Source organism: Phacochoerus africanus, chromosome 3 (genome assembly GCF_016906955.1).
Source record: "Phacochoerus africanus isolate WHEZ1 chromosome 3, ROS_Pafr_v1, whole genome shotgun sequence".
Taxonomy (NCBI): domain Eukaryota; kingdom Metazoa; phylum Chordata; class Mammalia; order Artiodactyla; family Suidae; genus Phacochoerus; species Phacochoerus africanus.
In genome coordinates this window covers 990,605-1,012,261 of record NC_062546.1, presented here as the reverse complement: position 1 = coordinate 1,012,261, position 21,657 = coordinate 990,605, and the positions used below count along the sequence as shown (strand labels likewise).

General features: G+C 64.4%; 1 protein-coding gene across 4 annotated transcripts in view; it reads right to left on the bottom strand.

The window, feature by feature from the left end:
* Positions 1 to 6,923: 6,923 nt before the first annotated feature.
* The window catches only part of DIDO1 (death inducer-obliterator 1), a 47,868-nt gene continuing 33,134 nt past the window's right edge, over positions 6,924 to 21,657 (bottom strand). For all 4 annotated transcript variants that reach the window (XM_047770671.1, XM_047770670.1, XM_047770672.1 and 1 more), the window contains 8 exons: positions 21,344 to 21,460; positions 21,133 to 21,237; positions 20,792 to 20,924; positions 20,056 to 20,569; positions 19,512 to 19,665; positions 18,808 to 18,897; positions 18,130 to 18,325; positions 6,924 to 11,469 (listed from right to left, as the gene is read on the bottom strand). In XM_047770671.1, the coding sequence (XP_047626627.1) occupies positions 8,297 to 11,469; positions 18,130 to 18,325; positions 18,808 to 18,897; positions 19,512 to 19,665; positions 20,056 to 20,569; positions 20,792 to 20,924; positions 21,133 to 21,237; positions 21,344 to 21,460 (4,482 nt within the window). In that variant the 3' untranslated portion in view covers positions 6,924 to 8,296. The remainder of the gene's footprint in view (positions 11,470 to 18,129; positions 18,326 to 18,807; positions 18,898 to 19,511; positions 19,666 to 20,055; positions 20,570 to 20,791; positions 20,925 to 21,132; positions 21,238 to 21,343; positions 21,461 to 21,657) is intronic.

Sequence of the window (21,657 nt, the reverse complement as noted above, 5' to 3'; positions counted from 1 at the left end):
ACCCCACGCTTAACGGGAAAGACGGACTGCCTCCCCTCCAGGAGGAAAAGGAGAGCTAACCCGTCGCCACTTGTGCCCCCATCGTCCTGGAGGTTGTGCTGCGGAGCAAGCGAAGGCAGAGCGCTCAAGTGGGGAGATAAGCAGTAGAACTGTCTCCCTCGCAGGCAGCGCGGTGAGCTAGGAGAGGATCCAGTGGAACCCACGAGAAGCCAGGGTCAGAGCACGACACGGAGTCCCGGCCCGTCCCCTGATCCTGGCGGTGGACTTGGCCCTGCAGTTAAAGGGCAGCAGCACCTAGTTCCACTCAGAACCAGCAGGACGCGTAGGACACGCAGGGCGGGTTCACGCCGCCCCCCGATCCCCGAGCGCTGCCTGCCCTGCCCCCCCAGCCGCGGGCAGACCCCGCTCCCTTCACTGTCTCCATAGTTCTGCCTCTTCCAGAACACCATATGCTTGGTATCGCACAGTCTGTAGCCTTTTCCTTTTCTTTTCTTTTTTCTCTTTTTTGCCTCCCCCACCCTCCATGGCATACGGAGTTCCCAGACCAGGGATCCGATCTGAGCCACGGTTGTGACCTGTGCTGCAACTGTGCCAACAGCTGATCCTTAACCCACTGTGCCAGACCGGGGATCGAACCTGCATCCCAGCGCCCCGCCGATCCCATTGCACCACACTGGGAATTCTAGCCTTTCCGATTGGTGGCTGCTTTCACTTAGCGAATTGCACGTGCGTTTCCTTCCTTGGCTTCGCGTGGCTGGAAGGCTCGTCTCCGTTGGGGTGGAATCGTGGCCCACAGTCTGGATGTTCCACCGTTTATGCGGGTGTTTCTGGGGACGGAGGTTCAGCTGCTTTGGGAAAATGCCCAGGAGCACAACTGCTGGACCCAATGGGGTGTGGAAGGAACCGAACTGCCAGACTCCTTCCAGAGTGGCACCATTTCCCATCCCACCAGCCACAAACGAGAGCTCCTGAAAAGCCACGTCCTCGCTTTCATTTGTCATTGTCAGTGCCTTCAAGACGCAGTGACCGTGCCAGGAGGCGGCAGCCCGTGTGGGGCAGGGGTGCTGGGGCTCTGTCTCTGGAACCAAGGCGTGGAAAAAGGGGTGGCTCCTCTCACCCTCCCCTCTCCTGACGCTGAGGCATCAGGGCTTCCTCTTCCTGCGACGCTGCTTCTCTGGGGTGTGGTGCCCAGGGCAAGACAGCTTCCTCTTCATGCCAGTGAGATGACGGGCAAAGCGAGGGTGCTGGCGAGTCTCTCCAGGGTGGGGGGCGCGGGGAGGGGGCAGCAGGAGCCTCCAGGCGGTGGCCGGCCCAGCGCAGCGATGCTGAGGCTGCTCTGGCGGGAAGGGAGGCCTGGGCCCCTGCCAGGGACGGACCCTGGAGCATCTGCCCTCGGGGAGTGGATGGAGGTGGTGGTCAGTGCCGGTGACGGCGCCGCCGCTGCAGTGATGGCTGTGACAGCCATGCCCGTCCCACCTGTGTGTTTGCTGACCACCCCCGCCCCGCTTCCTTCCCCTCTGCTGTCCCCACCAGCCAGGGCATGGCAGGAGCACTGCCCTCATTCCCAGAGTTTGCAGGACCAGGCAGCCCCCCAAGTGCCAGCCGCCCAGGCGGGGAGCATCCCCGCAAGGGACAGCAGGGTCTCCTCTCCCGGCCGTGGCTGGTGGCTTTGTGTCGCTGGGCAGCGTGAGTCCGGGGCTGGCTCTGGGAACCGGCGAGTCTGGGAGGCGCTCGGGCCAGGCGGCGGGGGTGCGACGTCTCTCTTTGCGTGGAAGCCTCAGCGTCTGGTGGAGGATTGGCCGGCGGTGTGCACGAGGCCCGAGGTCCAGAGCCAGAGGAGAAGCCCAACCCTACCGCCTGTTCTCCGAGGGCTGAGCCGGGTCCTGCGTGGGGCAGTCCCCTCCGCCAGCCCCACGCCCCCGGGATCCTCCAGCCGCTCGGGCCAGGTGTGCACATCACCTTCACGGCCACCCACGCCGGACGTCCGCACTGCGGAGGCTGGAGGTAGACACACCCGAGGCCCGTCCGTCCTCCCCTCCCCTCCACCCCGCCCTCGGCCCGTCCCCCCGCCAGTCTAGCTCCCAGCAGCTCCCACAGCCCCGCCGAGCCTGCAGACCAAGCCCTGGGGCTTCTCCCTGTTCCGGTCGCTCTGTCTGTCTCTCCCTCTGTCCTGGTCTCTCTCTGACCAGGTGACACAGAGAAACCCGGGCACCGGCGTCCGGAAAGCTCGCTGAGGTGTGCCTTGTGAGCAGGAGAGCCTGGGACCCCTTCGTTAGGGCGTGACTCCTTCTTCTTTCTTTCCCCCTTCCTTCCTTTCCTCTCAATTTCCTTGCCTGGCTGTGCCACCTGCAAACGGAAGTTCCCAGGCCATGGGTCGAACCCGAGCTGCGGCAATGACCTGCGGCACAGCAGTGACAACGCTAGGTCCTTAACCTGGTGTGCCACCAGGGAGCTCCTGGGGTGTGACTGTAATTAGCTGCAGAGGAGAATCGGCCTAAATACCTTTGCACCTGACTTCTACATATTTGGAAACATTAACATCATTAAATCTGAGTCGATGTTTAAGAGTTTGACCTTGTGTTTAAATATTTCTAAAAATATTGCTTAATCGATTTATGGAGTGAAGAAATAGGACACTGAGCAAAATACGAGCTTCCCTCTGCTTGCTCAAAAATTCCTCAGCTATGAAAGTATTGATTCATCTCCCTCTTTCTCACACACACACACACACACACAGAAACACACGCGCACACACACGCACCAGCAAATACAAAGCAAAGGAAATCTTTGGGCAACTGCTTTGGATTTCCAAGGAAATGAAAGCATGAGGTCAAAGCAGCACGGGATCAAGACTTCTGTGATGAGGGGCCAGGCGGTGGGAGTCAGAGGCCAGCAGGGGCGGGGGCCCAGCTGTATCTTCCATTGAAATGTATAGAATCATAACACATTTTTTTTGTCTTTTTGCCTTTTCTTGAGCCGCTCCCACGGCATATGGAGGCCCCCCGGCTACAGGTCGAATCGGAGCTGGAGCCACCGGCCTACGCCAGAGCCACAGCAACGCGGGATCCGAGCCGCGTCTGCAACCTACGCCACAGCTCACGGCAACGCCGGATCCTTCACCCACTGAGCAAGGGCAGGGATCGAACCCGCAACCTCATGGTTCCTAGTCGGATTCGTTTCCCCTGCGCCACGACGGGAACGCCTAGAATCATAAGACATTAAAAGCAGCCGTTGGTGGCCCCTGTGCTAGAGAAAATCAGGCCAGAAGGCCTGGGGCAGGATGAGGACTGGGGAGCGGCCGGGGAAGGCGCAGTGCGAGAGAGGGTCCCTGCCTCCTGGCCTCCTCCTCCTGGGTTTTGAACACGGGGAGAGGGTTGACTACTTAGGCAGGTACAGGGGAAAACGGCGAGCCTGTCCCTGCAGGCACGAGCATTCTGTGGTCCGGGGGAGAAAGGCGTGACCACGGCCAAGTCACCTTCCAGACTCGAGCCGCTTTCCTCTTGGTCCGGATGCGGGTGGCGCCTGCATGGTGGGGGGGACTCCCCTCTGGTAGCTGCCAGTCCAGCACCCAGTCTCCCTGGACGCCTGGGTGACCTGGGTGTCACGGACCCACAGTCACAGGCCTCCAGCACGGCCATCCGACAGGACACGCCACCCCGCGTGGTCTGCCTCCTGTGCCCTCCAGCACGGCGCACGTGGGGTGCTGTGGCTGGCGGCCCGGTCCTCTCCCTCCCTGGACGTGCTCGCTTCCTTGAGGCTGGCCCTGGTCGATCGATCCACGTGGACTAAAGGGCCCCGGGGGGTGACTAAACCGCTCGCAATACTTGCTTCCAGGTGTTGCTGAGCAAAGATCTTCACCTGGGGGGCGCGCTTCTGGGCCTCCGGAGACACCGCCCTCTGCTTGGCTTCTCCCCCCGAGGTGTGCGTGCGGCGTCTCTTCGCAGGCCATGAACCATCCCACTCCCTAAGGCCCCCAAACCAACTCTCAGCTCCTTGGGGTGGAACTGTCCCCACTGGTGATGTGGGCTTTGGGGTCAGTGTGGAGCGTGGAGTTTAATGACAAGGCACTGACTGGAAACCGGCTGCTCTTCTCCAGGGTGGGAGCACCTGCCCCCCCCCATGCACTGGGGGGCTCAATTCCTCTTCCTTGTTACGGGCCGATCCTGACGTCCTGACCTGCTCCCTTGGAACCAGGGGTGGCCTCGTGCCAGCCTGGCCAACAAGGTCAGAACGGATGTTTTAAAAGGGGAACATGGAGTTCCCGTCGTGGCGCAGAGGTTAACGAGTGTGACTGGGAACCATGAGGTTGCGGGGTCGATCCCTGGCCTTGCTCAGTGGGTGAAGGATCCGGCATTGCCGTGAGCTGTGGTGTAGGTTGCAGACGCGGCTCGGATCCCGCGTTGCTGTGGCTCTGGCGTAGGCTGGTGGCTACAGCTCTGATTCGACCCCCAGCCTGGGAACCTCCATATGCTGCAGGAGCGGCCCTAGAAAAGGCAAAAAGACAAAAAAAAAAAAGGGGGGGGGAGCGGGGAACAGAGCCTCCATCGCTCCGGCTGGCTTCCTCCTATGACAGTGAGGTGATGACGTGACGGCTGCAGGGGCAGACTTGAGGCCAAAAGTCACGAGTTGGCAGTGGCAGCACAGGGGAAGGTGATGCCACAGCCACCCAGCCAGGAGACTGGCAGGCACAGGACTGTCCCTGGTAACTCACTCTTCTTCCTTTTCTCCTCTTTAAGGCCACACCTGCAGCCTATGGAAGTTCCTGGGCCAGCAGTTCAATCGGAGCTACAGCTGCTAGCCTGTGCCACAGCCACAGCGATGCTGGATCCCAGCCTTATCTGCGACTGACAACGCAGATCACGGCAACGCCGGATCCTTAACCCCCTGAGTGAGGCCAGGGGTCGAACCCGCAGCCTCAAGGACACAACGTTGGGCACGTAACCCACTGAAGCAGAACTCGAAGTCGCCAAATCGACCTTCTGGTCCTTGAGGCCCAGTGTGTCCTCGGTGACACACGCTGAGCATAGGGAACTAGGGCGCGGAAGAAGGGGACCGAGGCGGGGGGGGGGGACATTAGGAGCCTTGTCTCCGGATGGCGGCACCGGGGCGCTGGGTCTTTCATTTCTCGCAACCTCCACGCAGGATACGCAGGGCCCCGCAGATCCACAGGGAACACGGAGTCTCTTGAAAGTACATGATAACAAACCTTCGAACAATGTGAAAAATGGAAACAATGCTTTTGATGAGTTCTTGATGCCTCTGGGACTCACCTGGAGTGAAAGAAGTGGAAAAGAAGATGCAAGAATGGGCAGGATCCCGGATTCCTGGCTGTAAAATAGATCATCACTGAGGACCCGCCGGGGAGCACAGAGACCTCTGCTCAAGAGTCGGTAATAACCTCTAAGGGAAGAGAATCTGAAAAAGGATACATCTCCGTATCTGTATAGACACCCGAATCACTGTGCCGTCCACCTGCAGCTAACATAATTAAAAAAAAAGATGTATAGAAGCCCAACTTTGTAAGAGAAAAATAGTGGGGCAAACCGATGCAATGTCCAGGCCGTTGCCAGCAGTTATCGGCGGGGGCGGAGGTGTGGGTGGGCCTGGCGGCCTCTCCTTTCCCGAACGAGCCCCCGAAATCTCTTGAGAGGAGAGCACGTCCTGGAGCAGGACCCCTCACCGTCAGGCTCCTGGAGAGCCCAGTGCAGCAGGGCGCCCAGGGTTGGGCGTGGGTGACTTTGGCCAAACAGGGTCATGGGTTCCAGCAGTGGGGGCTGGTCCTGGAGAGCCGGGGCTGGTGGCGGAGTGGCGACCCCGCGGGAGGGTTTTGTGGAGCTTCAGGGAGGATCAAACATGGCAGCTGTTCTCGAAGGACTGAGGATTTAGCACACGGACATGTTCCCCGCAGCGTGCTGCGGGGTGGGGGTGGGCTGCCGGTCGGGCAGCAGGCTGCAGGTCAGAAGGGCTCTCAGGCCTGGAGCCGGCCCCGCCCCGCCGCGGCCGCCCCGGCCCCGCCCAGCAAGGCCCCGCCCCCGCCCCGCCCCGCCCCGCCCAGCACGGCCCCGCCCCGCCCAGCACAGCCAGTCCCGCGGAAGTCGGGTCTCTTCTGGCAGGACTACGGCTCCCAGCAGTCTTTCTGGGCCTCCCTGCGTCATCTTTCGGGGTCTCCTGGGGGACCCCAACTTGCTGCAGCCAGCGACCGGGACGGCCAGGTCCGGGACCTGGGCCTGTCCTGCCCCGGCTCACAGCGCAGGTGACAGTGCGCCAGCTGGGTGAGAAGCTAAACGCTGCCACCGGGGTCACCAGATTCGGGTCCGCCACGCACAGGCACGTTCCAGGCAAGGCACGTAGAGCCTGAGCAGGGTTGAGACGAACCGCTCCCCTCGACGGGAAAGCCCCGCATCTGCCCGCGGGCTCCGCTGCCACCAGGCACAGGGCCTGGGCCACCGCCTCCGGCCGGCCCAGCATGCGCCAACCAGCCTGCTGGGCAGCCCCGCGCTCCCTGAGCCCGAGGCAGCGGCTGGACCCTGCGGGGGCTGGTCGACTGCCTGCCCTGCGGCCCCCGTCGCGGTCATCCCCCAGCCACGAGCCTCTCGTCCTTCCCTTGGCGGCCTCGGGTTTGCTGCCTGCTGAGTCCAAGGCGTGGGTCACCCACTCAAGGTCAGAGGTAGGCCGCACAAGAAACACCTGCCGAGGGAGGGGAGGGTGTGGGACCCGCGCTGGAACCGCCCCCTGAAGAGGGGGCCTCCGGCTGGCGGCCGCCAGCCAGTCAGGAGCTGGGCTCCCCCCCTGAGCTTGGGGCCGCATCTGTGGGCCACAGGCAAGTCCAGCCCACAGCACTCCGACCGGACCGGCAGGAAGAAGGCAGCCGTCTGGCCCCAGCTTCCCGCCAGGGAAAAAGTGATGACACGCGAGAGGCAGGCAACTTGCGGCAGGTGTTTATTCTACGTCAAGTAACAAAGCTATAAGTTCCACGTTTAATGTACAGTGATAGAATCCTTTGCAGTATAAAATACAATTTACAGAAACTTCTATCCAGTAAACCTAAAGAAACACACCTGATTTTTACACTTGTTGTATTTAAATTAGAAAAATTTGCTTTACAGGTAAAAAAACCCTTCATGTCGCATTAGCTATTGGAACTTGACTCCACGTTCATGTAATTTAACCTCCTGCTGGGTCTCTAACACCGATCACCCCAAATCGCTGGGCTCTCACAACGTAAAACGTCTGTGCTACAAAGCGAAAGCTCTGTAGCGACGAGACTCCGAAGAACCAACAAAATCCTCTAATAATTTTGCATCTGCAAAAGTAAGTTTATGAAAATATAAAAAATTATCAAAGTGTATTGTACAGTCAAATAAATTAGCACGGTTTTCTCTATTTCACACTTGAGAAGTACTTGGGAAATACATGACGAGAAGCAGTATACTGTATTTCACAGTGAAAAACTTCCGAGTCGGCAGCTCTGAAGCTAATACACTATTTTCATCTCGGGCTTTATACAAATATTGTTCCATTTCAATGACAAACGTTGAAATTTATCACCTGACGAATCTAACGCTTTGGCGCTAGCGGCCTCCTCCTGGGATCGAGAAAGAACTGTTCAGACACCAGAGTCCCCCCCACCCCCCCGTCCTGATTATTCATATCGAAGCCCCCCCCCCAAAGTTCACTTAATTGGTTATTTTCTCATTTCGTTTAGGCTGGTAAAACTGAAACCTTTTAAAACAAACTGTTATTTAAAATTCAACAATTTCTATTTAGATGTTGCTTTAAATCATGTATTTGAAAAGAAATGTGTAAGGCGGTACATAAAAACTGAGCAAAACCAAGAAAAGCGTTTTGTCTCCCGGCTGAAGTGTGTAATTCCAACGCCTTTACAAAAGAGGAGAACGCGTGTGGGCTGCTTCCCGGCGCCCCCCCAGAAGCACGCAGCACCCCGCCCGCCCGCCCCCCCCGGACCTGTGAAAACAGCAGCACAGATGAGATGTCGGGCAGGTATGGCTCTGAGGTCCACTGAGATTCCCTTAAAATTTACAAGAGTCGAGTTATTAGAAAAAGATAACTTTATGATCTGAAAAAGCAATATGCTTTCCTGGATATTTCCCATTTCAGTCACTTTCAATGGAAACACTGAGAGTTCTCAGTTTCTGTTTGTCAGCTTTAAAGCGTCAGAACTGGAAAGGTGTGAGACGGGGGAAGAAACCATCGCGCACAGAATCACAGTCATTTCTGAGTCCAGAAGGTTCTGCCCTGTGCGGGCGCTCACGGCTGTCTCAACGCCCCAGGCGCCCTAGGCCTGGGCGGCGGGGTCAGGGGCCCGCGGGGCCTCGGCCTTGGTGTCCCGGGGCCGCTCCTGGCTCCGGCTGCGGTCCCTGCGGTCCCTGCCTCGCTCCCGCTCGCGGGCCTTGTCACGGTCGCGGTCCCTGCTGCGGGACCTCTCCCGGTCACGCCTGCGGTCCCGGTCCCGGTTGCGGCTCCGCTCGCGGCCCCGGTCCCACTCGCGCCCCTTGTCCCTGCCCGTGTTCCGCTCGCGGCCGCGGTCCCACTCACGGCCAGCGTCCTTGTCGCGGTGTCGGTCCCACTCGCGGCCCCGGTCCCAGTCCCGCTCGCGGCTCCAGGTGCGGCCGCGCTCCCGCTCCCAGGGCTTCCCACGCTCCCGCTCGCGCCGCCGGTCATCGAGGGCGCGGCCTGGCCGGCCGTCGGGCGGGGGGGCCTCAGGCTCGTCGGGGGGCTTCTCCTTGGGCCCGGCCTCAAACCGCTCCCTCGGCCGCCCCTCGAAAGCCTGGTTTCGGTACTCGTGGCCTTTGGCCTCGCGGAAGTCGGCTTCGGGGCCCGGGCCCGGCGCGGCTGGCAGGGCCGGGGCCGGGCCGGCATCGTCCCAGCGGTCCTTCCGGTGCTGCGGCGGGTGGCTGGGCAGCTCCAGCAGGGGCCGGGGCGCGGGCTTCGAGCCGGGGGCGGCCTGGCCCTGGAACTGGAAGCGCGGCGGTGCGGCCTCGCCCTGCTCGGGGAACGGGGCTGAGCCCCTGGGGCCCGCGAACTGCAGCGGGGCCGGCGCCCTCTGACTGGCGAACCTGGGCGGCGAGTGGACCCTCTGCTCCTCGAACGGCTGAGGCTGAATCCCACGGGGCCCCGGCATGAAGTTGGGGGCCTGGCCCCTGGGGCCTTCGAACTGCCCGGGGTGCGGCCCCCTGGGGCCCCCGAAGTGGCCGGGGGGCGGTCCTCGCTGACCCCCGAACTGCGAGGGGGGAGGGCCGCCCCGGGGTCCTTTAAACTGAGACAGCAGGGGCCTTCGCTGGCCTCCAAATTGGAACGGGGCGCCCCCGCCCCGGCCCCCCAGGAACTGGCCTTGCTCTGGCCCTTCAAACGGGGCGGGCGGGCCCACGGCCTCGCTGTAGGTGCCGTCCTGGAACTCCCTCTTCTCCCCGTGGGGGTCTGTGCGGTCTTCAAAGGGGGGTGGGGCCCCTCCCCTGGGCCCACCGAGGTGAGAGGGGGAGGGGCCCCTGCCGTCCCCATAGGGAGGGGGCCCGTGTGGCCCTGAGAACAGGGAAGGGATGGGCCCCTTCTGGGGCCCGAACCTGCCAGGCGGGGCCACCCCCCTGGGCCCCTCGTTATTAGAAACGACGTTCTCTTCGGAGCACGGAGGGACGGGCCCCCGCGGTCCCGGGAAATTGGGGCCGTGAAGGCCGGACATTCCGAAAGTGCGCGGCGGCGCGGGCTCCCGCTGGCCGGGGAACTGGGGCGGGGGCCCTCCTTTCTGGGTGGCTGGGGGGAAAGGGCCGGGCCCCTCGCCAGGCCTGGGCTGGGGCTCTCTGTCTCCCTCGGCTTCAGCCGTCGGGGGGTCGCCCCGTCCAGCAAACTGAGCAGGTCTCGGATCCTCGTACTGGGAGCAGCTGAGTGCTTTTTCCTGAGATGCGTAGAGAGAGCCTGAGAAGGCATCCCTTCCTCCCGGAGGGTTGAAGTTCTGGCCCTCATTCTGCGAAGGGAAGTGAGGCTGGAAGGAGGCTCCGGGGGGCGTGGGCAGCAGCACCTTCCGGGCGGGCCTGGGCACGCCATCCCCGGGGGCCATGGGCTGTGCGCTCTCCCCTGGCTGCTGCCCCGGGCTCTGGGAGCGCTCGCCCAGGGGCCCGTCCTGCTTGGCCGGCCGCGCGGCCTCCTCCTCCGGAGCCCAGGGTGGAGGGGCCGAGTCAGGTTCCTCCAGGGCTGGCACAGGCCCGGGGCCCGCCACGGCCCCACCGGGAACCTCTCTGGCAGGCGGGGCGCCGCGCGTGCCGTTGGCCGGGGGCTTTGGGGCGGCCTCGCTCTCACTGCTCTCTGCGGCCAGGCGCCGGGCCTGCCGGGGATCCCGGCTGGGCCGCAGGTCGGCGCTCGGGCTGGGCCCCTGGCTGCTGGCGGGGAGCACGGCCGCCCTGCCCCCAGCCTGTGGCTCCTGCGGGAACAGCTCCGCCTTGGGCGGCGGCGACATGAGCGCGTCCGACACGGAGAAGTGGGCCATGGAGGCCCCGACGGCGGCCCGCTGCAGCCGGAGCGCCTCCTCCTGCTCCTCCACCTGGCGCTTCTGCTCCTCGATCTGGCGGCTGAGCTCTTCGATCATCTGCTGCTGCTCGGCCAGGGATGGGGTGGGGGCACCGGGCCCGGCCTGGGCATCCGCGCACATCCGGTTGGGCAGGTCGTCGATGGTCACCTTGGCCTCTTCCAAGATGGTCTCATCCTCCGGGTCGTAGGCCACCTCCTCGCGCTCGGCCGCCTCGGGGGCCGCCTCCGCGTCCTGGCGCCTCCCCCGCTCGAGGAGCGGCGCGTCGAGGGCTCTCTCGGGGCCGTACTCCTCCTCGGGGTCGTACGGCCGGTCATCTTCCTCCTCCTCCAGAGCCCTGTCTTTGGAGAACTGCCCGAACTGCTGGACGATTGGGTCCAGCAGAGGCGCGGCCGGCAGCCCGCTGTCGGCCCTGGCGTGCGGGTCGAGGCAGGCGGGCGCGGCCTCCGCAGCCTCCTTGGTCGGGGGGTCGAAGGACTTCTTCTTTCCGAAGAGCGTCTGCAGGATGTGCTCCAGGGGCGACGCCGTCTTGGAAGCAGAGGGAGCGGCAGGGGCCGCGGCCGCCGCCACGGCCGACGACGCAGGCGACACGGCGCTGGCGGCGCCCGGCTTGAGGGCCGACAGTATTTTTAACACGGAGGCCGAGGCGGGCGCCGCGGGGGCTTCGGGGGGAGGGGGCGGGGGTGGGGGGGAGCCCGGGGGTGTGGAGCTGGCGGCCGGGTCCCCCGAGCTGAGCGGATACTTGGGGGCTTTCTTCTCGGGGAGCAGGGCGCCGGGTGCCTTGGCGTAGGGGGCGCCGTCCAGCTCGTCCTGCGTCGGCGGCCGGGCCCGCTTCTCCTCCGGCTTGTCCAGCTCGCCGGCGCCGGACGGACGCTTTACTTTCTGGCAGATCACTAACCCGAGGATTAGGTTTGGCCGCGGCGACTCGAGACCTGAAAAACAAGACATGTGTGCCACCTTTAGGCGGGAACTGCGGCCTCCGTCCTTCGGAGGCAAACGCTCTCAGGGGCAGCGGTGGGGGCTGCCGTCCTCGGACGAGGAGGAACTTCTGGGGCAAAACAAAACCGAGCGTGGGAAGAGCCGAGAGCAGAAGGCTTGGACTCTGCTCTGCTCGCCCGCCCGGCCCGCCGCCGCACACCAGCCGCCAAAGGCCCAGCTCAGGAGGAGGCCCACCCCGCGGGCAGCCGCCGCCGCCGCCGCCGCCGCGCAATGCGGCCACTCCGTGACGACGACGACGACGGCGACAGCGGCATGGCCGAGGAGGGGCGAAGGCCGTCCCGCGGCCCCGCACACCTGGGCGCCAGGCCTGTAGGTGGCAGGATGTTTTCTAAACAAAACCTTGGGGAAAAGCTGGGTTCTCCTCCTTGCCCCTTGCCACGGATCAGAAAGCTAACGCGCTCCTGCCAACATCGCCTAGGGATCGGCTCCACAACCACAACCGCCGGAGAGGCGGGCACGACCGGCCACCCCCGCGTACCACTCCGCCACCTCACAGGCACCGCGACGAAACGACAGAACCGGGGGAAAGGGACGCTGGCTGAAACGGCGAAACACTCTTTTGGGTTCAGAAAGAAGCTCAACGGTCGCGAACTCATCAAGAGCCCCCAACGCCCGGGTCTCTGCAAACCGCACAGAACAGGGGCAGCACAGGTGAGACCACAGGGAACACGCTGCGAATCCCAGAGCAGAGTGTGGTGCTTGAGAACAACTGTTTCTCAGAAAGAAGGGCTCACTCCCACCCCTGCACCTGCAGCACGTTCTATCAGAGCTGCGGCCGTTTCAGAAACGACCCCCTGCCGCCACGCCCACACCCAGTCCAGAAGGCCGACAGGACAGAGAAGCCCAAGGCTCGACTCGGGCGTCTAGGGAGACACGATAAACACGGGACCAAGGTTTCATCTCAATAGCAGAAGATACTTAAAATGCATCAAACTGGGAGCTCCTGTCGTGGCTCAGTGGTTAGCGAAACCGACGAGGAACCATGAGGTTGCAGGTTCAATCCCTGGCCTCGCTCAGTGGGTTAAGGATCCGGCGTTGCCGTGAGCTGTGTGATACAGGTCGCGGATGTGGCTCGGCCCTCGCCTGGCTGTGGCTCTGGCGTAGGCCGGCGGCTACAGCTCCGATTCGCCCCCTAGCCTGGGAACCTCCATGTGCCGCGGGTGCGGCCCTAGAAAAGGCAAAAAGACAAATGCAAAAGCATCCAACGGAACAAATCCCAGGTGAGGGTAAGCCAGCCCTGTGCATGAAGACTGCCAGGCCCAGCTTCCCTGGTCACTAAAAGGGTCAGTCCTGCTCTTCCGACTCTCGCAATTTTAAGTTGCCCGCACTCCACTTGCAGTAGCTGTTCCTGGTCATTACATAGTTCTGAAACGTGTCACTTTCCTAAATTCCAAGAGATGGGTGCTGAGCCTGAGGGCCGTGGACACCCCAGCTGTCCCCAGGGAGCAGGGATGGCCCAGCATTGGCCCCACCGACAAGGGACCGCCCGTGCCCCCGGCAGTGTTCAAAGGGCTCGTTCCACAGCTGCGGGACCGAGGGACAGAGGAGTGGTTTCCAGGAGGCCTCTCTGCCCCCCAGGTGGTGCCAGGAACCAGGGGAAGGAAGGGCCGGACAGAGCAGGGAGCGGGGGCTGGGAGGCCAGCAGGCTCCATTGGAGCCTCACACCCACGTTTCTGCTCAGAGGGGAAGGGCGTCCATCAAACTCACTTTCTGATCAACTAGATTAAGACAACTTTAACCCCGAGGGCTTTAGAGCTCTCGGCAACCCAGTCTGGGGGATGGTCAATCACGACATCGGCCCGTGTGGCCCCAATGGACCCAGTGTCGGCTGGCGCCGACCCTGAGCTTGCAGACGACCCAAAGCTCCAGGGGACAGCTCTGCAAGCTCGGCTCTCCCTGGAGAACCTGGGGCGGAGCGGCAGGGGCTGGGCCTGAGGGGGGGGCAGGGCCTGGGTGACGGGGGCGGGGCCGGGCCTGTCATCCACACGGAGGGGCTGGGCCACCTCCCAGAGCTAACTTTCTAAGTGCCAACATCAGGGCCGGGGGCACTTATCACGCTGCAGGTGAAGTGAGCTGTGTGGACGCTAAGTTGCTGCGTGAAATCCAGGGGGGCGGGGGTCTCTGGTCTTTGTTGGGGGGCCATTCCGACCACAACTGCCTACTGCCTGAGGTGGAAACTGCATCTCGGACTTGGCAGCACTTCTCAGGCTCTGCCCTCGTCGTGGTCGCAGGGAAGGTCACGGGGACTGGGCGAGCAGCTGGGATGCCAGTGCGCCGGGCTCTCGCGCTCCAGGGTCTGGGGAGCGCCAGCCTTCTGTGTCCCCGGCAATCTCCCCAAGGTTGAAGCCCACACTTGAACTGGGCTGTCTCCAGACACACGGCCCTATTCTGAAGCCGCCCTGCCCGACTCATAGGTTCGAGGATGGACTGCGTGAAAACGTGCTGTGTCCCCAGCACCTTGGGAAGAACGTCCACTCACGAAAGAAACCACACCCGTGACGGGCCCTGGGCCCGAGCAGCCACCGTGCTGGAGATGAGGGTACAGCCGGGACTCCATCCCTCTGCAGGGCCCTGGACCGGGAGGAGAAAAGGCACCCGCTGGGGCAGTGGCAGGCTCGCTGCTGCCAGCGGGCCCCCCGCAGAGAGGGCACAGCAGCCGTGGTGCCAGCTGTGGGCGGGGGTGGAGGTGGAGGCTCCAGCCGAGGGCACAGGGGGAGCCTCCTTGCCGAGCTGTCAGGAGCGGGATGCAGCTTACCCACCTCCCCGGAGGGCTGGTGCGAGGCTTCTAGCTCATAAAGTGGATGCAAACCAGGCGGGTGGGACGCAGACCAGCTGCAGCTCCACGTGCCAGCCTCCGTCTCCACACAGGGTGCTGGTCGGACCAAGCACAGGGCACCCCGCCTGGCCGCCCCTCCAAAGGGCGAGAGCAGACGTATCCAGCAGGTCCCGAGTGGACGAACAAGCCCCGTGAGCTGCACGGAGGCCCCCGAGTCCCCACAGACGCAGGGTCAGCTCCAGCCTCTGGTGAGAACCAGCCCCCCACACGGGAAAGGAGCCGGCAAGCCCGGGGACAAGGGGCGTCTGAAAAGGTGCCAGGGCTGCCAAGGAGGGGTGGCAGAAGCAGCCTCCAGTGACAGACTGCAGGGAGAGGCTTCGTTTGCGTCAAGAGACCAGCCGAAGGCCGACTCCTTACCCCCAAACCATCCAAACGGCGTGTAATTGTTCCCCTAAAACTGCCCGGCACACTCCAATACTGGTCATTTGACTTGACCCAACCGAGGCCCCAGAGCTGCAGGGACGGAGGCTGTGCTGCGTGAACAGCAGCAGCGACCGTGACTCGGCCGTGGCAGGACAGGGGGGCCCGCCCCAGCGCACTCACGCTCACGCCTCGCCCGCTCCAGGGCCGCGCCCCAGGCCTGTGCAGAACCACGGCTGCGAGGTCCGTCTTCGTCCAGGCGCCCGGGACTTTTGACAAGCAAGGTGGCGACGGGGTCCTGTGTCACTGCGCACCTGGGACAGGTACCAAGATCTACCAAATGGTTCAGATTCAAACAAACCATGACCAGTTTCCACGAAATGTCTTTATTGATTTCAAAGGAGCAGCACATTCCATCCCACACCGTGTGACTCGGTTACAGCGTCTGAGCAGGGCTCTGACGGGCACGCACACCCTCGCACACGCACACCGAAACCGAGGACCCGCTTCCCCGACGACACTGCAAGTCACGCACCCGCTCAGCTAGCTTAGGAAGCGGTGGGAAGCGTGTACAGGAGACGACACTGCAGGTCCAGCTACCCTTCCACTGCGACCCCGAGGGCGGCAGGGTCCTCCCCTGCCCTGGGTGGCTTGTGGCCCACCAGGCCCCCGAGGTCCCTCAGGCGTTCCAGGCGGAGGGCAGAGCCCTCCTGACCCACTAGGGGCACAGCTGCCCTGGCCTGGCCCCGGCGTCCCACCTGACTGGTCCCCTGACGAAGGCCCTGAGATGCACAGAGCAGCTGAGACGCTGCGTCCCCAGTGAGCAGACTGTCAGTGTCAGGGGTGCTGAGCTGCCACCCCAAGTGGAAAGGCCGGTCAGAGGTCCTCTGAAATGACCACACCCTAGCATTTCAGGGGACAAGCCGTGAAGACATGCCAGGACAGGGGTTCCTGCCGTGGCGCAGCGGAAGAGAATCCGACTAGGAACCATCAGGTTGCGGGTTCGATCCCTGGCCTTGCTCAGTGGGTTAAGGATTGGGTGATGCCATGAACTGTGGTGTGAGGCACAGATGCGACTGTGGCATAAGGCCAGCAGCTACAGCTCCGATTAGACCCCTAGCCCGAAAACCTCCCTATGCCTCAAGTGTGGCCCTAAAAAGCAAAAAAAAAAAAAAAAAAAAAAAAGGCCAGGGCAAAGGTGTCCCCGAGGTGGAACAGGCTCTGGATAGGCTCTAACGCTGCCCAGGGACCCAGGTGTGTGCCGAGGGCTCTGCGGGGACACCAGGCCCCCCGCGCGCTCACCGTGGCCCACGGGCAGGCCTCACAGGCTTCCCTAAATCCCTCGCACCCCTCCCTACCTGCTTCTCAAGCGTGAACTGTCGAAACCTGCTGGGCTTCCGTGTGCAGGAGGCGAGGGACCTGGGCCCCAAGGCGACCCTCCTCTGCCCCAGAACTGCTCCTCACACCCCCGTGGGGGGAGTCCTGCGCCCACAAGGCCTTGGAACAGAGGTGGGGCCAGCACGGACCCTGGCGTGAGCGACACTTACTGGGCACCGACCTCAGCTGCTCCCTCCTGCGGGGCTGGCGTGGGGCTGAGGACGCTCCAGCACGTGCTCAACCCGATGGCTGCTGCCAAGGGCTGGCCCACCCCCGGCCCACCTTCCTGATGCTCAGGCACGCACACAGCACACACCCAGGCACCACGAGCCCGGGCACACAGACCCCTGCGCTAGGGAGCACGGCTCAGGCAGGTAGGCCGCTGGGGGTCAAGATACATGGCTGGCACGCGAGTGTACGGAACACAGGTAGGTATGCACGTCAGACAGAAGGATCTGGAAAGTTAAGACACACTCATACTACCTTAGACAGGCTGAGGTAGGCTTAGAAGCCCTTGAGAAACTGCCTTTAAAACTAACGGTGAAACTCGCTGTGTGCGGACGTCTCCCGGCCTCACCATCTTATCTGCATGAGACACACCTGCCCTTGATCCTGGCCGCACTCCGCGGCTTTGTGCTGCCCCGTCAGCAGGTGTCAGCCGCAGGAAAGCGGGTGGCCGGGCCGGGCCCACTCGGCTGGGGACCGTGTGTGTTGGCGGGGGGGTCAGTGCCCTTCACTCACAGATGAGGCGACTGCACCCTCCCAGCCCAGCCCTCCTCGTCCTTGTCCCCGTGTCACCCTGGCAACCCCACCACGCTGCAATGCGGGGGGGGGGTCTCTGCCCGGACCCCACCGTCCCTGCCTCATCACCCTGCTGCCCTCAGCCCCACGCCTGGCAGGTCTGACCGGCTGCGCCCGGGATGGGGTCGGGCGAGGGTGGGGTGAGGGCTCAGGCGGGGACGAAGCAGCACTTCATGCTCCCATCCCCCCAAAGCTCTCGGTGTGGGTGTCATGGGACCCTATGCTCACGCTGGGCCCCACGCAGGCTTCCGCCCAGGACTGACCGGAGGCTCTTTGTCGTCACGAAGGCGGCTTCCCCATTGTCACGGTCGCATCGGGAACACAGCGTCCAGGGAGCTGGCTCGTGCTGCACGAGCCGCCCGCCAGGAACCCTGCCCCACGTGCCCCCCCCCGCCGCCCGTCATGTGGCACCACCTCAGGCCTGAGTGGGAGACACCCCAAAAAGCTGGGCTTCCGTGTATTCGGTGTGACGAGAATCTCGTGTGTCCGCCAGTGAGCCCTGGACTCTGCAACCCCGGGAACCAAGCGGGACTCTGGGCGGGACCAGAGTGGGGACGGCCCAGAGTGAGACCTGGACAGGAGGCTGGGCACAGGCAGCGCCCGGGAGCGCCGACGTGCGTCAGCTCGGCCCCTTCTAGGGGGTCAGCCCCCCGGGGCGTCAAGGCCAAGGACAGGTCCGCTCAGGCACCTTTCTGCAAGACCTACGTCACGTCACCTTCTTGGGGGTTAAGAGGAGCTGGCCCCCCGGCGTCACCCTCGGTCCCCGACAAGCCTGTGCTAACGTGTAAGCTGTCCTTTGACGCAGCCCCCGCCGAGGGACGAGGGACGAGCGCCCGGGAAGAGGCCGGCTGAAGGCGGCCACGCGAGCAGCAGGCCGGAGAGGGACCCGCCAGGAGTCCCCGAGGAGGACGGGCCTCTGACCAGCGCTCCCCCCGCGTCCCCCGTGCTCTCAGTGGCAGCGGGTGCTCACCTGGGGCAGGCGCGGCCTGGGGGTGGGCGCTGCGGGGCGGTCCCGCTTCCTGAGACTTCCCTGAGGCGACTCGGGCCTGGGGGAGGCTGCCTCTGGGGCCAGCCACCCACGTGCCGGAAGCCAAGCCCCACAGGGCCGCGCGCGGCCAGCATCATGGCGTGTGGCCGCGGCGGCAGGCCCACTGGTGACAAGGCGCAGGACCTGGGGTCCGTGGGGGGGGGGGCATGGGCTCCGAAGGCTGGTGCTTACCTGGCCCCTCGAAGGGGAGGAGCTTGGAGGGCACGGGGTCCCGGGCGCTCAGGGGGATCAGGTACAGGTCCTTGACGTGCCTGCTGTTGTTGGCCACGACCCCGAAGCGGCCGCGGCTGCTGAAGTAGGAGTAGAGGGAGATGTAGGCCACCTCCTCCTCCTCCGTGGCGGGCTGGAAGCGGATCAGACACAGCTCCTGGGCAGACACGGGACGGGCGCCGTTGGAGCGGCCGTGCGAGCGCGCCGCCCTCCCCTGGGCCCTGAGCCCGAGGCGCAGCCCGAGCGGCCCTGCGCCGTCCAAGGGACGAAAGGCGGGGAGAGCACCGGCCCAGGCGCAAGAGCCACGACTCGGCTTCTAGCCCCGGGGCCTCAAAACAGCCCGCCCCACGGAGCCCCTGTCCCCGAGAGAAGCCGCACACGGCAGCCCCTCCCGCAGCCGGCCCTGCACCCACGCGGCGCCTGGGCCTCGGCTCTCAGGACCCTCAGGCCGGCAGAGCCCAGGCCCGAGGCCCCACCTCGGCTCACACCGCGCTCCTGCCTGACGCGGGGCCGGGCACCCGACCCCCCTCACGCAGTCGGTCAGCTGGCCGGCCGGCCAGCCAGGCCTCTCCTGGCTACGGCACCGCCAGCGGGAGGCTCGCAGTGAACGCAGCCGCGCTGGCTGGGCCAAGCGGGTACCTTGGACACGGAGGACTTGAGCTTGCCCACGTAATCCCAGACCGTCCTGGGGGCGATCCTCCCGCCAACGTGGATCGTGTCGGGCAGGTCCTGAGCAGGAGAGACGCGGAGTCGGTGCGGAGCCCAGATGCTGGGGTCACCCCGCCAGACCACCCACGGGTCGCCACAGAGAGACCCCCCCAGCACCGCCGGGAAAACAGCCAGCGTCGGTGACACGCTGCCAACCAGCCAGCCAACATCTGGGCCCGGGCGTCACCAGCCCCCCTTCCGCTGAAGAGGACCACGGGGGCAGGACGCGGCTGTGGTCCCTCTGAGGGACACACACGACGGAGGTGCTAACTGCCGCCGCTGTTCCCACTCATCGCGAGAACCCAGAGCTGTCACGCTGGGCGGGCCCCGCCACACCTCTGGCCGGGCACACGCACGCCCAGGCTGTGAACCAGCCGGGCAGGACCCGCTCACACGACGGGGGTGCACGAGCTTCAGCTTTTTCCAAAAGAGGTGCAAGGCCTGATTTCTCAATTTTCTGCCCGACTCGGGACGGCAGCTCCCTGCCCCTTTCGCGTGCGTCCTGGCCCTCGGCAGGGCTGCCACACCCCGATGCCAGCGCAGGGTCAGAGCGCCCGGGAAGACAGGTGGAGGCACGCGAGCAGACGCACACACGCACGCACGCATGTGTGGGCGCACGCGCGCTCCGTTCTAACCTCACTGAGGTGGTCAAAACACCCAGAGACGGGATACGCTTTCGTGACGAATTTCGCGACACTCTGCATGTTAATGAACCCTTTCCAGATGGTGCTGAGTCGAGACAAGAAGAGGGAGGTGTCTCCGTCGGGAGGCGACCGCGACTCCGGGACGCTGGAAGACAAAGCCCCGGACAGCAGGTCAGTCGTTCCCGAGCAGGAAGACTTGACACGTGTACGAAAGCCGAGGGACGCCCTGCAAGTGCCACAGCTGACTTTGCAAACGGGCTGCTGTCATCACAATGACAGAGACGCACAATCCGGGTCGAGGAACCTCAGCTGGACGGTTACGGACACAAACTGCCGTTTTCAAGGTCTGTTTCCAAGGTGCTCGTCAGCCTTCCTAGAACGGAGGCTGTCAAACGCCTTTCTGAGACACGGGACTGAGGGAAGCCGTCTTCCCTGGCAGCCCTCGGGGCTGCGCCCCGGACCCGCTCGTGCTGCCCCTTCCCGTCACCCAAGAAAAGGACGCGAGGCGGCGCGTCCGGCCGCGTGGAGGCCTCACCTGGTGCTCGGAGACGGAGGGATGGACAGGAGGTATCTGGGCTCGGGGGGCGTGGACGGCTTGGCCAGAATGGACTTGGGCACCGTCACGGAGGTCGCCACGGGCTTCGGGGGGTCTGGCCGGGGCTCCGGCGGCTGGGCTGCCGCGGGAGCCGTGACGGTGCTCGCCGCCCCTGGGGCGGTCCTGGGGTCCCGGCCGGACACGGTGACGGTGGTGAGCACGCTGCCCCCACCGGGGGCTGGGCCCGGGGGGTCCTCCAGGGTGGCGGGCGCGGGGGGGGTGTCCCCTGCAGGCACCGGGGGATGCGTGCCCTCCAGGTGTGCCTGCGCGGCGCCTCCCAGGTCTGGCTCTGAGGCGTGTTTGGGCAGAGCGTCTGGCACCAGGTCGTCCGCGGAGCTGAGGCCTGGCTCCGGGGCAGGGCTGCCCAACACGGGCTTGGAGTCCTCCTTGCGGGCGGAAGCTGACACCTTCTGCTTCTTGGGAGCTGGTTCGTCTTCTGAGGATGGGACCTGACCTGCGCAACGGGAGGAAGGCCTGCGTGAGGAACCCGACGCGTTCGCGGGCACATCTGCCCACGAGAAGACGACACCTGCCTTCCACAGAGAAAGACACGGAGAAGGTGGAGGCGAACTTCGTGAACGTGAGAAAACCAGTCTCGCCTCTGAGTGTCTACACTTGGTCCAGATCCACTGTCACTGAGAGGGGCTCCCGAGCTTCTGCCCGCAGGAAGACTGACCTGTGCAGATTTTACAGTTCAGGTCGAAGAGGTGGGCCCGGTGCTGGCTGGTGGTGTCCGTCAGCATGCTGCTGAAGACGTCGAGGGGCGCCACGCTCCGCTCGGGGGCCGCCCGCACCGCCTCCTGCTGCTCCTGCAACGGCAACAGACCTGCTCACGTCCTCCCGCCCGGCGCCCCACTAACGGCCGCGGGAGGAAACACCTCGCGTTGCTGACGACCCCCGAGCACAGAAAGGCCCCTGAGCTGCAGGAGCCGAGCAGCGACACGGGCGCGCCTGCGGGCTGAGGGCGAGGCCCGCGGCGGACGCAGTCCCCCGCCAGGGTCCCCGACGCTTGCTTACGTCAGAGTCCGACACCGGGGGAGAGTCTCCCAGGTCGGGAGCGGTTTCCTGCTTAGCGGCAGGCTTCCTGCTCTCACTGTGCAGCTTCGCTCTGGGCTCCATCACCTGCGACGAGCCAGACGGACAGACGCGCTGAGCCGCCTCCCCAGGAGGACGCACGCGCCCGGCCGTCAGCCCCGCGCCCCGAAGGCCCGCGCCCGGCGGCACTCACGGCCTTCGCCGGCCTCTCTTTCCACACGGACAGCTCCTTGGACACAAGCTCCTCCGGCTTCATCCTCACGAGTTTTGCCAGAGGGATGTCCTCCCGCAGAACACGGTGGAAGAGCCCCTGCGGACAGACGCCCTGTTCACGGGTCCCAGAGCCCGGCCCGCCCGCAGACGCTGGCGAAGGGCCCCCCCCACCCCCCGACGCTGCTACGAAGACCACCCCCAAAAGAAGAGGCCGTCGGCCGGCACGGGGGTCGGGTAAAGGCAGAAGACCCGCTTCCGCGGGCGGCGGGGGTGCGAACGGGCCGGCGGCTCGTG